The sequence below is a fragment of the Nothobranchius furzeri genome, chromosome 10 (assembly GCF_043380555.1).
Source record: "Nothobranchius furzeri strain GRZ-AD chromosome 10, NfurGRZ-RIMD1, whole genome shotgun sequence".
NCBI classification, from domain to species: domain Eukaryota; kingdom Metazoa; phylum Chordata; class Actinopteri; order Cyprinodontiformes; family Nothobranchiidae; genus Nothobranchius; species Nothobranchius furzeri.
Window position 1 is genome coordinate 47681003 of NC_091750.1, and position 16086 is coordinate 47697088.

A 16086-nucleotide genomic window follows, 5' to 3' on the forward strand; every position below is an offset into this window, starting at 1 on the left:
ACTGCGGCTTGCACAGAAGTCCAATAACAAAACACCGCTCGAGTTCTGATCAGGTGGGCCGTTCCTCCCAATCACACCCCTCCAGGTCAAGCTGTCATTGCCCACGTGAGCATTGAAGTCCCCCAGCAGGACAATGGAGTCCCCTGATGGAGCACTATCTAGCACTCGTCCCAGGGACTCCAAAAAGGGTGGGTACTCTGAACTGATATTTGGCCCATAAGCACAAACAACAGTCAGGACCCGTTCCCCGACCCGAAGGCGCAAGGAAGCTACCCTCTTGTCCCCCGGGGTAAACCCCAACACACAGGCAGAGAGTCTCGGGGCTAACAAAAAGCCAACCCCAGCCCTCCGCCTCTCACCCGGAGCAACTCCAGCAAAGTAGAGTGTCCAACCCCTCTCCAGGTCTCGGGTTCCAGAGCCAATGCAATGTGTCGAGGTGAGTCCGACTATATCTAGCCGGTACCGCTCAACCTCTGCCACAAGCTCCGGCTCCTTCCCCGCCAGCGAGGTGACGTTCCATGTCCCAAAAACTAGTTTTCTTGTCCGGGGATTGGACCGCCAAGGCTCCCGCCTTGGTCTGCCACCCGATTCACATTGCACCGGACCCTTCATGTTCCTCCTGCGGGTGGTGGGTCCACAGTTGGACGAGCCCATGTATCCGGTTCGGGCTGGGCCCGGCCGGGCCCCATGGGCGAAAGCCCGGCCACCAGGCGCTCGCTCACGGGCCCCAACCCCAGGCCTGGCTCCAGGGTGGGACCCCGGTAACCCTCCGGGCCGGGTACTCCGACTCTTCGTTTTCACCGCCATGAAAGATCCTTCGAACCGTTCTTTGTCTCACCCTTCACCTAAGACCAATTTGTCATGGGAGACCCTACCAGGGGCACTAAGTGCCCCAGACAACATAGCTCCTAGGATCATTAGGGCACTCAAACTCCTCCACCACGATAAGGTGACGGTTCAAGGAGGAGAACATGGAAGTAAAAGAGGATTTGTTTACTTGTGGTTCCAGCCCCTAGTGGATGAGAGTGGAACTGCAATTTTTGCCTCTTCCGTGTTGGCTTCATAAAATCCCCAAAATTGTAGGGGTCTGGTTCCAAGACTGCTGCCTTTTCAGACTCTTATTGTGAAGGATTAAATAACTTCCTGTTGCAGATATTTCTGCTGAAGCAGCCAAACGACTCCTGAGTTTCCCTGGTATAGAAAAGAAAACTGTTTTTATAACATGAAATGCAGTCTTTGTCGGGTTGAAATAGTTTGCTTTTGACCTTTTTCATTCAACTCTTAAAACTTTTTTCTCTTCCTCAGCACTAATCTGCGGATCTTTCCGTAAGATAAAAACCATTAAATGTTCCACATGTGTGTTTTATCTGTCATCATTGTTCCCTCATAGTTCTAACACACCACTTACCCATTTGTTTCTACGTGATATGAATGTAAAACTTCTCACAGCTCCACAAAGTTGCTTTATTGATTTATAGAGCATGAATAGATTTTCAGTCATACAGAGCAAGTAACCGGTATAAGTGTTTAAATCTTCAGATGTAGCAAAAATCATAAGAAATGTAATTAAAGCAAGGTGGTTATGGGGTTTACATAGTTCCAGGGTCACAACTGAAAAACAGACCAATAATAATAATAATAATATTAATAATAATTGAGGCACCTTAAGATAGTTGATGCAACATCAATCTGAACGTTATTTCCTCAACCTGGCTAAAATGCAATAAATAATTTGAGCTGAGGTTTTGTAGAAGGCTTAAAATATTCACTTGGGGTCATGAGCGCTGAAGAATTCGATATGACATTTTAGAGGGAAGTTTAAAAAGGAGCAATAAACGATTCACCTCAGAAACAATGAAGGTCGGTGCTCCCCTGTCTGATTGTCAACCTCTCTTTTGTGCTTTTTCACAAGGGGGCAGTCGCTGCAAGTTAAATAATCAGTTCCAACATGTGGAAAAATCCTCCTGTGGTTCTCAACTCTTTCATGTCACAGTGTGTGAGAAAACAGCGGAGTCTTCACCTCCCACGCGAGGGGCCACAGCCAGCGCTTCGCTAGTCAAAATAAAAACCTTCAAATGGTACGTTTCTACAGAAGCGTCCTGTGTTTTTCTGTAGCGCGTCCATATTCCTCACTGATAAGTGCCACAAGAAAACAGACCTTCATCCAAGCACGTTGCCTTCACACAGGCTGTGCGTCTCCTTCCTGAGCAGTGCATCTAAATAGATTAGCGCTTATTTTATACATACATTTATTTTTGCATGAAGTCTTTGATGGAAGCCAGACCGCGCGCGTGCGCGCGTGTGTGTGTGTGTTTTGTCCTTTTGTCAGTTTGACTGGAATTCTAGAAATGTTAAAGGATAAAAATAAATAAGTTTCAGCAGTTCAACATGACAAAAACAAACACAAAAAACCAGGAACACAACAGAACATCCTTCAGTCTTGCATTAGCATTTCCCTCCAGTTGAAACTGTGATTGGGTCCATGTGTCAGGGGCAAGATGGGGGGGTCGACCAGCTGCCACACGCCTGTCTCTCCCAGTTCTTCACATGCACAAAATCCCAAGTAAGGAATCTGGAAATGAGGCAGACAGAGGTGCTGGCTGTTATGAACGCTGAATGGAGGAAAGCTGAAGAGGCTACAGCAGAGATGAAAAGGAGCTAAAGCAGACAACGGACCTTTCGGACAACTTGGACAAAGTCCTTGGAGTTTTGGGGGCTGAGGCCCTGTAACTGGCGAGTGCAAGCCTCTAGGGAGGAAGCATGGGCCACTATCAGGACCGTATTTCCTGTGTGAAAGAGGTGGAGAACATGGAGACACATTCCATAAATACTTCCAAGATTAGAGTTTTATTATTTCAGTAGGTGCTAAATGTGCCTGTTTTTACTCAAGAAAATGTAAAAAGTGTTTAAATGCATCCATCTAAGTGGGAAAGTGGCAGCCTGAAGATAAATGTGGGCCATCACCATGGTTACGCTTTACCCTGATTTTTGCACTCAGCCAGAATCTCTCGGGTCACTTGGAAGCTCCTGCTGATGTAGGTGTCGTAGGACTCCGACACCGACAACTTACTCACTGGAACATGAGGTCTGGGGACAAACAGCATAATATATTACACTGTAGCATCAAAGACAGAACGCTGCTGTCAGCCAGGCTTCACACCTGTAGGTTGTGTCCACGCTCAGGTTAGCGGCCGCCAGCTCAGCCGGTGGGATCCAGGTGGGTAAACATGTGCCTGAGACCCATTTGGTCCATTCAAACAAGCCAGGCTCCACACGGATCTTTGTCTTTGTCTCCTGCTGGAGACCTGCCACACATTCAACAGGAAAAAGAAGCACATGTTTGTGTATTTTCTTCTTTTCAAAGGAGCTAGAATTTGACAAAAAGAGGAGGTCCAACCCTGCAGAATGTTCTGAGCAGTCTGGATGCAGCGAAGAGAGGGAGAGCAGTAAACAAAGTCTACAGCCGTGTGGCTTTCTAACAGGGCTTCCCCTGAAATCAGACAGAACACATCATTGTTTACATCATTATTTGTTTACAGGCTGTACGTATGTATCAACTCAACACGAGTCATACAGACCTACTAGTCGGGCCTGGGTGGAGCCAAACACAGTAATTGGACAATCTTTATCGTAGTCCCGGTGACCGCCGTTTCTGGCCGGAAGGCTGGACGGCATGTTGAGGTTAGAACGGATGTAGCGGCCTAAACACACACACAAACGAAAAGAGGTGAACGCTAACTCCACAAAGTCCTCGTGTCAGCTTATGTCGTTGTTTACTCTGAGTGCTAACCTTTGCAATCAAAGCACTGAGTGACCCAGTGTTTACCAAACACCACATCCATCCTCTCGCCATGGCGACACACAAACAGCCTCATCCTGGACAGAGACGGAGAACCAGTTGGCCGCGACACCTAGGGGGATAATTATTTTAACTTTGTAGATTTAAAGATAACTCGAGCAGCTTTTAGCTCAGATTTTGCAATCTGACGAGTTACCTGCATCGGAGGACAGAGGCCAGCAAGGCTGGACGGATCCATAAGACTGTCCAGAAGACTGTCATTTAGCTGTCCATCGAATAATAGCCCACCCACAGGGCTACCAGAGGTAGAAGGAGAGGCACAGTTGAGGAGGGAGTGCGATCTGGAGATCAGACAGAAAAAACAACTCAGCGTTATTTAGTCAGGTCGCTTTAACACTTCCCAGCGTAGTTGCCTGAAATGCCGTTTCCTCCTTCCTTACCCATGAACCACCCATGTGTCGGACTCATCTGCACGGCTCACGTAGTTCTCAGGCAGCAGGCCGGACAGCCCCGTGCCCAGCGACGTGCCGTACACCCAGCCCTCACTAGCTGTGCTCTGCTCCACCGAGGACATGAAGATGAAGTCTCCCTGCAGCAGCTCCAGCTCGTCGTCGTTCTGAGGCACGTACGGGTACATCACCTGGAGCGTCTACAGTGGGGAGGTGGTTAACGGTTGATCGGGAGTGAGGATTTTCAGTAATGATGAAACATCTACCTCGTGGTTAGCAAATCTAATATCTCTGGAGAGGAGCACCGCCAGCCAGTCACAGCCGGACGCCACGTTGATATTTTTGGCCAGTTTCTCCAAAAGTGGAAGGTGACTGTCGTTGAAGTGGTACGCCAAAGTGACATGAAGTTGCTTCTTATGGGGCTCAACGTGAACATCTGGAGGAGGAGGAAAGAAACACATCCATATTTACTCCATTATAGAAACGTTCAAACTGCCCAGTAACAAACTGGGTTTGCTAACGGGTTTACGTCCTGTAATCACAAACCTGCTTTAGACTCTGCTTCCGTGGCAAAGTCAGCAGCAAAACTCTTCAGAACCTCGGCCATCTGCTCCTCCACGAAGAGGCCAATGAAGGAGGAGGAGGTGTAGAGCTCTAGGGGGAGGGGCATGGGTATCTGACCCTTCCACTTGGCCACAGTGCTCTGGAGAGCGTCAGACAGAGCTTCCACTTTCTCGTCAGCACACTGAGCACAAAAGGGGATTGGAAACGGTAACTCAGGAAGATTACCAATGTTAAAACGATTAGCACTCAAGTCATCACTGAGAAACGCTTAAAATACACCTAGAACCAACAGAACCCGACAGTTTAAACCCCCACCCATCCCCCGGTGGGCTCCGGCTCCGAGGAAGGTTTTCCAAGGAGGAAACCGTTAGAATTCCAGACAAGAGCACCACCTGTGTGGTTTATGTACTTGCTGCTTACTCTGATGGTGTGGCTAAGTTAGCCGCCAACATGGCTAACATGAGGTCATACGTGTGACCATACAAAATAAAATATTTTATGGCAGCCCACTTTAAAGCTCCTAAAGATGGATTAGCATAGCACCACCTGACGGATTGGACACTTGTTAGTTAGGATTAGTTTCAACTTTAGAAATGATTTGTGTGGTTTTGCTTCTCAGACAGATGCAGATGTGCACAGCTGGAAGCAAACAGCCAAGATTTGAAAACCAAAAACGGAGGCTCACCAGTTCATGTGATCACTTCTGTTTTAGACAGGCACACACACACACACACACACACACACACACACACACACACACACACACACACACACTTATTCATCAGGTTTAACTACAGCGTGCCACATCATGTTTGGTGCTCGTGAGCATCCGCGCCCCTTAGGTTGAGGACTGATGCGTGAACAGAAGGGGTGAACGTTACCACAAAGAACTGGCAGAGGGTGATGTGGGGGAAGATGTTGTGGGCCTTGTTCTTGCCACAGGAAAGGCGAGACTGCTTCCAGAAGTGTGAGAGCTGCTGGAGCAGAGGTCCGCTGGGTCGCAGGTATAACACATACTCTCTGGGCAGAGGGTCATCCAGGAACGGGTCGTCCAGGTGGGAGAAGAGCCTGGACATTAGGAAAAGACATCAGACAGTGTCCAGCAGGGGGCAGTGATGCTGAGTAACTGCTGGGTTATTTCCTTTAGAACAGCAGTTTGGGTTCCTGCTCGGTTCTAACATGAGAAATTAGTTAATGTGTCTCACCAGTCACAGGCTGCCTGGACATTTTTGCCTCCTGTTGACACTAAAGCTTTTAATCTGAAAAGAAGAAAGAAAGAAAGATGAAATCAGTCACAAAATCAGCAACTTCTGCTCCAGACCTGCTTATTTTTCTGAGTAAACGTCATCTTTCCACATGACTAAAACCAACTGGCCAAACGGAGGAAACACACAATCATCGGTAACTCAGCTTCATTATTCAGAGGTGCACGAATCTTCAGCTCAGAAAACAAAGCTGATTGTCTCGAGCAGGGCCGTGCAGAGACCTTTGACGGGGTGGGTGCTCAAAGTAAAAAAAAGGGGCACTTATAGAGCAAAACTTTTAAACAGATTCACAATCCAACAAGTTAGAAAACAGAAAATGAGACCCTTGGGTTCAAACAACATAATAAAAATATATCAATTAGTGTAATTAATGTTAGTGTTAATGTTAATTAATAAATAATTGTTTTAGTTTATAAATCTGACTTATATCTAGATATGTTACAACCACATTTCTGCCCCTGATCCGAGTCCAAGTTGTTTGATTATCTTCCAATACTGAGTCCTGTTCTGATACCTGGTGGTGATGCAATGAGTTACAAAAGAGGAAAGAAGTCGTCCTTCTGCCATTGTTTTAGCCTTAAAAGTCACTCATTCAGGAAGTAAATTTAACAGTATTCAAGATAATTTATTGCTATTGCACAGGTGTACAACCAAATTGACTTTGCACTTACTAACGACAGCTCTAGTAAGAGGTAGTAAAATAAATGCAAACACAGAGGGTTATCCAGTGTGATCTACAGCTATGTTAGCTGAGATCTTTTTCCTGTCAGTAGAAAATTCTTGATCCCATTCCATGATCTCACTGAACTTACCACTAACCATGAGAGCTCTGCTACCAACCTAACAACACCCTTTACACAAAGGCACCATCATCACATACGTGGCAGGAGTCTCAGATAAACTTAGAAGAATCTTCTCCAAACACAACATCCCGGTAAACTTTAAACCCAACAACACCCCTCACACAGAAAATGGTCCATCCAGAAGACAAAACACCCAAACAGAAGCTCAGTGGCGTCGTTTATGCTGTCCATTGTAGTGAGGACTGTCCAGATCTTTACATTGGGGAAACAAAACAACAATCACACAAGAACATAACCTTTATGAACACAAATGATTTATGGGAGACCTTTCAGTCAGAGTTCAGGGCAGGTCACAGCACTGAATCTGCTCTTTTAATGGTTTTTAATGACACGTTTTTAGCCTGTGACATGGATAACGATGTTGTCCTACTATTGCTGGACTTATCTTTTGATACAGTCGACCACGAAGTCCTTCTGGACCGACTACAGCATTGGGTGGGGATAACTGGGCAGGCCCTCCAATGGATTCGCTCCTACCTTCATGACAGGACATTTAGTGTTCAGATGGGTGAGGTGATGTCAGCCTGCATGAGACTTTGTTGGGGTGTGCCACAGGGCTCTGTCCTTGGTCCTCTCCTATTTGCAGTGTATTTTCTTCCTCTTGGAGTCCTCCTTCGTCGGCATAATGTGAAATTTCATTTTTTTGCTGATGACTGCCAGATCTATCTCCCCCTTCGAAGTGGGGAGGACAGATCTGTTTCTCCTTTACTGGACTGTTTGAAGGACATAAAATGTTGGATGGCTTCTAATTTTTTTGCACCTAAATGAGAGCAAAACGGAAGTCATATTACTTAATCTTGGCAGAAGAAATGGCTCAGGTGCTGATATTGACCTTGGCCCATTGACCCCCTATGAAAAGAAAATAGTCAGTAATTTGGGGATAAAAACTGAGTCCTCACTTAATCTTGACACTCACGTAAATACGGTGGTGAGGTCCTGTTTTTTTATTATCTGAAACAACTATCCAGGATCAGGCCTCTGCTGTCCAGAGCTCATCTGGAGTCTGTGTTGCATGCTTTTGTCCTGCCCCGTCTGGACTACTGTAACGCTCTGTATGCCAGTCTGGGCCAGTGCATGGTTGCACAGCACCAATTTGTAAAGAACTCAAAGGCTAGGTTCCTGACAGGTACTAGATGCCAAGATCACATTACCCCAGTGCTGGATACTCTGCACTGGCTCCCGGTGCAATATCGAGCTACATTTAAAATCTTAACTCTCGTTTATAAGGCCCTCCAGGGCAGTGCCCCCTCTTACATTACTGCACTTTTGCACAGGTATGCTCCATCTCGGTCTCTTCGCTCAGCCTAGCAGGGACGCCTGGTGGTCCCCCGGTCGAAATATCGATCAAGGGGTTATCGTGCATTTTCTGTTTTTGCTCCAACTCTGTGGAATGAATTGCCATTGAGCATTAGGCAGGCGCCGTCCCTTCAAGTCTTTAAGTCTCGTCTAAAGACTCATTTCTATTTGATTGCTTTTCAGCGGTAGGGTTCATAGAATTGCCCTGACAATATGGTTTTTAATACTTCTTCTTTTTGATCAGGATGCTTGATCTTATTTTGTCCACCATTTGTTTTTAATTGAATAGTCTCATTCTGTTACCTCTCTGTATTTGTAATATTGCTTGCTTGTTATTTTATGATTTTATGTTTTTATCTTGCTCTTATGCCCAGGTACTGGGAATGTTTTTTATGATGCTGTTCAGCACCTTGGGCTTCTGATAACATTGCGAAAGGCGCTCTACAAATAAAATTGATTGATTGATTGATTGATTGACATAACACAACACAGGAGAGCCGCCTCTTTAGGTCAACACTCTGCAGTCCACCTACACCTGAAGGACAAGGGACACACCTTTGAAGATGACAAAGTCCACATTCTGTACAGAGAAGATACATGGTTTGAGAGAGGAGTAAAAGAAGCTATCTATGTCAAACCTGAAAACCCCACTTTAAATAGGGGAGGGGCTTAGGATTCACCTTTCCAGCACCTATAATGCAGCTTTGGATCTCATTCCTAAGCAGTTTCAGTCTAGGTCACACTTTCCTGCACCTAATCAACACAACGACTCACCCTCAGTAGAGGCCAACGACTCATCAGGATATGGAGAGGCGGGGTACTCAGAGTAGTTTCTGCTCGTTAAATAACAACAGACAGCTACAGCTAATAAGCTTGACTCTCCCAAATTCTAGTTAGAACTGACAAAGCTCCTCAGAGGAGAAGTGAAATGTTTTAAAGAAACCAAAGAAGTCCAGTTGCCTTCATTTGAACACTTTGGAGTAATAGTCAATAATAAAAAAATACATAATATAGTCATAAAACGTATATAATTATGCTCACATTCACTTTTACCATCTATTTGTGGGAGACGGAAATTTATCACAGTTAACACTCTTATGACCATAAATTAACTGTTTTTTTGTGTTGTTTTATGGCTGTAAAATTGTAATAAAAGTGTAAAATGTTTGCAACTCTGCTCCTTTTTTCAGAACAACCTCAGCCTTCAGTGGCTGGTTTGTATTTAGTGTTTATGTTTATTAAAGTCTGTAAAACTGAAAATGAAATGAAAAAAAAAACAGATTTGAATTTTCTTTACATTTATTACTAAACAGGAACTTCTAAATGACTTGAGCAAACTATTTCAAAAGAACTATTTAAAATCAGAACTGTGTTGCAAACACTCAGAAAACAGTGTGAACCCTGGCCTCACGTTTACCAGTTTAATGACTGTCTGTGACCACAGGTCTAAGAACGGGATACAGTAAAATAAATACAAGGTAAGAAAACACTCATACATCACAACTGTAGCTACATTTCTACCAGCATTATGAAGATCAATAAGCTAAATAAAAGGTGAAAGCTAAACATTTTATTACAAAAAGTCAACTAATAAAATTCTGCACTGATAAAATTATATTTTCAGCTAAATAAATATATATTGTACGTATAAATAATGCTGGAATGAAGCTGAATCATTTAGTAAACAGTTGAGTGTTCTAATAAAAACCAGTGTGACTGTAATCTGTCCCTCCCCATGTCACCATCTACAACAGCCTTCTGGGACACCTGACCAACCAGGTGGATTTTATTTGTGACGTTTGTTTCCATAACTTTATAAAAGCTGTTGTTGAAGATGATCAGACTATCTCCCCCTTCGGTTCTCTGCTCTCCCGTCGCGGTTCGCTCCGTTTCTTTCTGTGATGCTGCAAAGCTGGTTTCCCTCTAATAGCGATTTTTGGAGTAACATGAATTACATCATGTAATACCTCGTTGAAACGCTCGTTTTACGTACTTTTAGAAACTGTTTGAATTATTTTTATTCGATTAGTAATTCAAAAGTTATGACCCGGAGAATCTAGAGTGAGAAATATCAACAACTGTGATACTTTGTTGTGAGTTTCTTCAACACTTCAGGAGAAGTCTCTCATGTCCCATTTTCTGTCTCAGACATGCAGCTACCTGACTCTGCTCCACACACGCTAGCCACGGACTCAAACGCACTTAAACAAAAACTTTGATATTAAAATTCATCCAGGTGATGTGAAGCAGGCAGAAAAAAAATCTTACAGGTAGACGAACGCAGACTCCTGCCCGTAGGCAAAACACCGGACAGCAGGGACAACCAATCACACGTTAGCATGATGCGGCAGAGCCAATCAGTGAGCTTGTAAGCGGGTCTAAAGGAAAATAGGCTTAAGTCTGAGGCGGCTGCCTCCGCACGGTCCTAGTGCCTGATATGTATCACAGTATAACAGTTTTGAACGGTAAAATCTGACGAAAGATCGGAAAAAGGGCACTTCGGACAAAGGGGGCAGGTGCTCCCCCACCCCCCCCCCCCCCACCCCCCACCCCCCCCGCACGTGCCTGGTCTCGAGCTTCCTGGGCTTGAGCTCAAATCCAGCTCTGAAAATAATGTTCATACATGAGGTTCAGTGCATGATTAAATAAAGACCACTCAGAGGGGAGAGAGAATCTGGGCCAAAGCCACTCTGGGGCTCATTAAGCTTAGACGCTCCGTCATACCGTTAGTTGGATTATCCCTTGTCTTAAAATAGATTTAAGGACTTTCGCAGAGTTTCCTGAAGACAATCTGTTTTCTTTCGAAGCTTCCGGCTGTTGTCTTTTGGAAATGCCTGAAAGCCTTGGTACTCTGAAAGAGTTAAGGAAGTGATTCCCCATTCAAATGGCCTATACCATAACCCATAAAAGCATATATGTTATTGTTTTGATGCTAGCTAGAAAAGCCCGACTCTCACAATCAAATTACTGCAGTTTCGAAAACCTCTGAGGGAATCAGAAGCAGATCTGCTGATTATGATGGCACAAGTACATAAACACGACTCTCACCCACCATGCTAAGAATTATTTAGGTAAGAAGCCTTTTCTGCAGATAAAACATACAATAGGCTTTGGTCATAGTACTTATTTTTCATTTTAGTTTATTTATTTTTAGATTTAATTTATTTATTTATGATGAAACAATAAATCATGTTACATGACGTAACCACTACAACTACAAAACCAGTGTTTTAAAAAATATGTCTGAATATCTATTTGTGTTATTGCATCTTTAAAGTAAGAAAAATCCCATTTTGTGTCTCTTCAGAACTTTTATCTTCCTGATTTAACTACCCCCATTCGCCTAGCTACTTGACTGATGTTTATTACCTACTGTATTTCTCTCCTAATCTTTCATTGGGGTATAAATAAATGTTAGACAGCAATAAAATATTAATATTTAACTATTAAAGCACAAAGTAACTCAGTCAATGTTTAGCAGAAGTTCTTTGTGTTTTAAATAAATACAAAATAAATCTTCTTTCAGTTAAACCACAGATAAAAATATGAAATCTAAATAATTTTCTGAATGACAACAGTGAAGTAGCCGATAACGCGGATTTTCACGGTCATCACCACCAACTTTAAAAACCAATTATCAAACGGAGGGAGGGCGCTTTTCTGAGCTGTTGAGAAGCTGTCTTTTGACTTTAGTCACAGTGTGATGCAGATGAGCTTCAGCATCTCCATGAACGACAGCGCTGAGCGTCCTCTGTGTCCCTCCGCTGCACTGACTCTATGAGCTATTTTTAAACGTGTCCCACTGAGAGGGTCCCAGATAGGACAGAGTCCCTGAGCCCTGAGGCAGAGCGATCTGACACAGATCTACACTAGAACATCTACATGACCCAGTAACTAAAGGCAAAAACCAGATAAGGCTAAAACGTGGAGCCGTTTGTTGGCTACAGTCGTCTTAGTTGCAGATTCCACCTGGTGCTGTGGAGAAGTAAAGGTCGGGGATTGTCTTTTTCTCTTTTCCAGAAGGCATGATGGGATTACAAACAGATGTGACCGAGGCATCCCAGAATCTAATCCAGGGCTGGAACATTGCATTGCTTTCTTCTCATCTTGTTATGCGAGTATGCCCCTGTGACATGAAATAATGAAAAAGTTCCTACGCCGGTCCACCAAGCAAACAGATGCAACAGCTCTTATTGAATCTGTTCTCTTTTTAAACCATGTTGGAGGCAAAAACATAATATGTCAAGCCGCAGGTGCAGTCTGGTGTTAGCTTACCTTTTTTAGCCCGTGATTTGGTACGTGGTTGTCTGTGACAGGGTGAATAACAGGAATGCGTGCATAAATGCAACACTAGAACGAATATTTCCTTCAAATGCAACACAGGCTAAAACCTTTTCAAGACCAGAACAAAAGAGCAGGCGCAGATTTGATCTAACAGAATGAGTCGTAATAAAAGGAGATGCTGTTTGAGTGGCTAGAAGCCCACTTGCTTTCACTTCATCCATTTCAACGCCGTCATCCATTTCAACGCTGTATCTGACGTCGTAGCTGCTACTGAAAAAGTGCAGCTAGTGAGAAGATGAAAGAGATGGAGAGCAGTGGTGGCTCTGTTCCACAGACCGAGCGCTACTGCTTCCTGTCACAGAGCTCTGACATCGACTCTGTACTGGTTTTAACCATAAGAGGCCTGACAGCAGTCCTTATACCTGCAGAAACAGAAGGTAACCTCTATGGGTCGCTTTAAAGGCTCAATGGAAACAGATTGCACAAACTGAATGTGGATTTTAGGCCAAAAGACTTGGTGTGAAATAAGCTGCAACATGAATATGATAAAGCTAAGATGCACCAATCATGTAAGTAGTGCATTTAATCACTTAAGTGTAAAAATTTAGGTGGTACGTTGTGTTTAAACATTACAAAATCTACCAACAATTTACATTTTCACAAAAACTTTTTTTATGTTTTTGCCAAATGTATCTAAATCGCTGGTGTTTATAGTGCTGAGTATGAATGAGTACACCCTACATTTGTCAGAAAACCTTAAGTTTCCATTTTCTATGAGATACCATACTACAAAACACTTCCAAAAATGTGGGCTATTGGGCAAAAGTGATCCAAAAATGTAAGAAAGATGGAAGTGCAACCATCTTACAGAGACGTCCAGGCCGTCTACGGAAGTTAACATCTCAACAGGAACGTCTTCTGAGGAGAAGGGTTGAAGAAAATCTCCATGCAAGTTCACTGCAGTTAGCTAAAGCAGTAGAAAGCCAAACTGGGGTGACCATTTCCTGTGACACCATACGGCGCACACTGCAGAGGAATGGCATGCATGGGTATCGGCCATGAAGGAAGCCTTTCCTAAAGCCCATGCACTAAAAAGCATGCCTAGGATTAGCGAGGGCCCATACTGACAGAGATGGAGGCTACTGGGACTCTATACACTGGAGTGATCAGACAAAGATCACGGTTTTTGGAACTAATGATTTCTAAACTGTACGGCATCATAAAGGTGATGACTTCAAAGAGAAATGCACTGTGCCTACAGTGAAGCATGGTGGTGGTGTTGTCCTTATGTGGGCTGCATGAGTGCTGCTGGTGTTGGTGAGCTGCATTTCACTGACGGTATCATGAACTCAACAACGTACTGCTCTACACTGAAGAAGATGCTGCCATCACTCCGTGCACTTGGTCGTCGTGCACTTTTCCAACAGGACAATGATCCAAACACACATCTAAAGCTACTGTTGCATTTCTGAAGAAGAACAAGGTGAAGGTGACTGAATGACATTCATTGTAGCTCCTCACCTCCAGTGTGTGTTTGTACATGTAGTGACAGGTTGTGTTGTAAAGTGCCTTGGGGAGTTTTAATGACTGATTGTAATTTTATTGCTAAGTTTGCTTTCTTCATTGTGTTAGCACAACACAAGTGTGTCTCCTGATCTGAACCCAACCCAATCCAACACCTGTGAGGAACTCTGAAGCAGCAAGTTGAGCATCACTCTCCACCCAGCATCCAGGCTCTAAAAGAGGTTATTCTTAATGAGTGGAGAAAGTTAGATGTTGCAAAATGTCACCAACTTGTTCATTCCATGCTAGAAGACTTGGTGTTGTCCTTGAAAATCAAAGTGGTCAAACTAAATCCTAGATGTAGTAGTTTTGTTGGGGGGTGTATTCATTTGTGCTTCAACCAATTTTAGTAAAACTGAAGATTTTGTGACCTAAGTTTTATTATTAACCTTAATTTCATGTTATGGAGTTAAACAAGTGTTCAATAAAACCCAGCCTTGAGAACATTCAGGAAATTGTTCTTTTGTTCGTTGAGCTGCTGATTAAATTAGTACTTTTAAAGGGGGTGTACTCATTTATGCTGAGCACTGTATCTCTCGGACAATCTTTAAATTGAGCTATTTTTTTGCATTTTTGGTATTTAATTAACTCAAGTCTGATAAATAAATCCCAATGACTCAATCTAATCTGCTGCATGTGCTGGAAAATCTGACAAAATCTTTCCAGCATGATTTGCTCAGCTGTGATGATTAACATTTCCTCCATATAGTCAAGAAAATTAATTCCTCCAACACAGTCGAGCTGTTTCATAACTCTGTTCTCTCTGTAAAGATTTTAAAGGGCAAGTCACCCCCTACCAGAGTATTACTCCACTCCCGGTTTGAAAAATTCAACAAACGCTGTTGCCTAGCAGACCGAGAGGGTGGAGCCGCTAACAAACACACACACACAGGCTCACAACGACATTGTGACATATGGTACTAGCTAATGTTGTAGGGTACCTCTTAGCCAATAGCGGTGGCAGATTTAAATTCAAATGCAGTGCAAAGTTTTTACCTGACAACGGCACAACACTGACAGTTTTGGGCAGAAATTTTTAATTTTAACTAAAATGCACTAAAGTGCAAAACTATTGACTACACGTGCCTGCAGCACGATTAGACACACATTTATATAGTTTATCAGAAAAAAAAAAGTTGATTTGGGGGTGACTTGCTCTTTAAGGACCAAGGCTGCTGAAACACTTTTGGGTAATCTGTCCGTTACTACATCTTAGGGGTTGCCTAGAATCAAGATCTTTGCATTTCGGTCTAAGGATGCGCCAATGGAACCTCCACAAGCCCGGCCAGTATTGTGGCTGACCAATCACAGCATGTTTATTTAGAAAAACAATGTATTGTTTTATCATTTCTTTTGGCTTCATATAAATTCACCTTATGAGTTACCTTTGAACTGCAGTTCGAAAAGATCTACCGACCACAAAAATAGCGGAGTGTGTGCTGCACGCCAGCCGCACCGGTGAGGTGTATCACCGGAGGACAAAACAGGTGATGCGCTCCGCTCCACAGCAGCGAAACGCATCAGGCACAAATAAAAGACAGAAAACATAAAAGGAAATGAGCCGACATGAACGATCGTGTGTTAAATTTGTTTTTGAGGTGGCGACACCTAATTTGATAATGTTACTGTGGCCGTGCTCAAGACGGAGATATCTGGAGCGCGTCAACGATCAAAGCTTTGCATGCGCAAGCTGGTTAAGGTTAGGAGGGGGGGGGGGGGGGAGGTTAAATTGCAAGAGGGTAAAGGTCACAATTCGGTCAAATGTCCGTTTTACGGTGGGCGTCAGACACCGACGCCCTGGCACAGCGCGTCGCCTCCCAACGCGCAGGGGATCGTCACCTGCTGTCTTTTCCCAGGACTGCATCTTGTCGGTCATCATCAAGTGACAGTGACTAGTCTATGAAGGGCATAAAAAGTCACTACAGAGCAGTGAAGTCGACAAGTCGACTAGCTGATACAACCCCTACACTCTATTGGTTTGGTGGGCACTCAGTAAACGGGAT

General features: G+C 43.8%; 1 protein-coding gene across 1 annotated transcript in view; it reads right to left on the reverse strand.

Moving 5' to 3' along the window:
- Positions 1 to 2298: 2298 nt before the first annotated feature.
- The window catches only part of ubash3ba (ubiquitin associated and SH3 domain containing Ba), a 23096-nt gene continuing 9308 nt past the window's right edge, over positions 2299 to 16086 (reverse strand). The window contains exons 2-14 of the mRNA XM_015960898.3: positions 6018 to 6071; positions 5694 to 5880; positions 4795 to 4993; positions 4515 to 4684; positions 4240 to 4448; positions 3996 to 4140; positions 3791 to 3911; positions 3579 to 3701; positions 3398 to 3490; positions 3161 to 3305; positions 2981 to 3087; positions 2677 to 2786; positions 2299 to 2572 (exon numbers count right to left, since the gene is read on the reverse strand). Of these exons, the coding sequence (XP_015816384.1) occupies positions 2435 to 2572; positions 2677 to 2786; positions 2981 to 3087; positions 3161 to 3305; positions 3398 to 3490; positions 3579 to 3701; positions 3791 to 3911; positions 3996 to 4140; positions 4240 to 4448; positions 4515 to 4684; positions 4795 to 4993; positions 5694 to 5880; positions 6018 to 6071 (1801 nt within the window). The 3' untranslated portion in view covers positions 2299 to 2434. The remainder of the gene's footprint in view (positions 2573 to 2676; positions 2787 to 2980; positions 3088 to 3160; positions 3306 to 3397; positions 3491 to 3578; positions 3702 to 3790; positions 3912 to 3995; positions 4141 to 4239; positions 4449 to 4514; positions 4685 to 4794; positions 4994 to 5693; positions 5881 to 6017; positions 6072 to 16086) is intronic.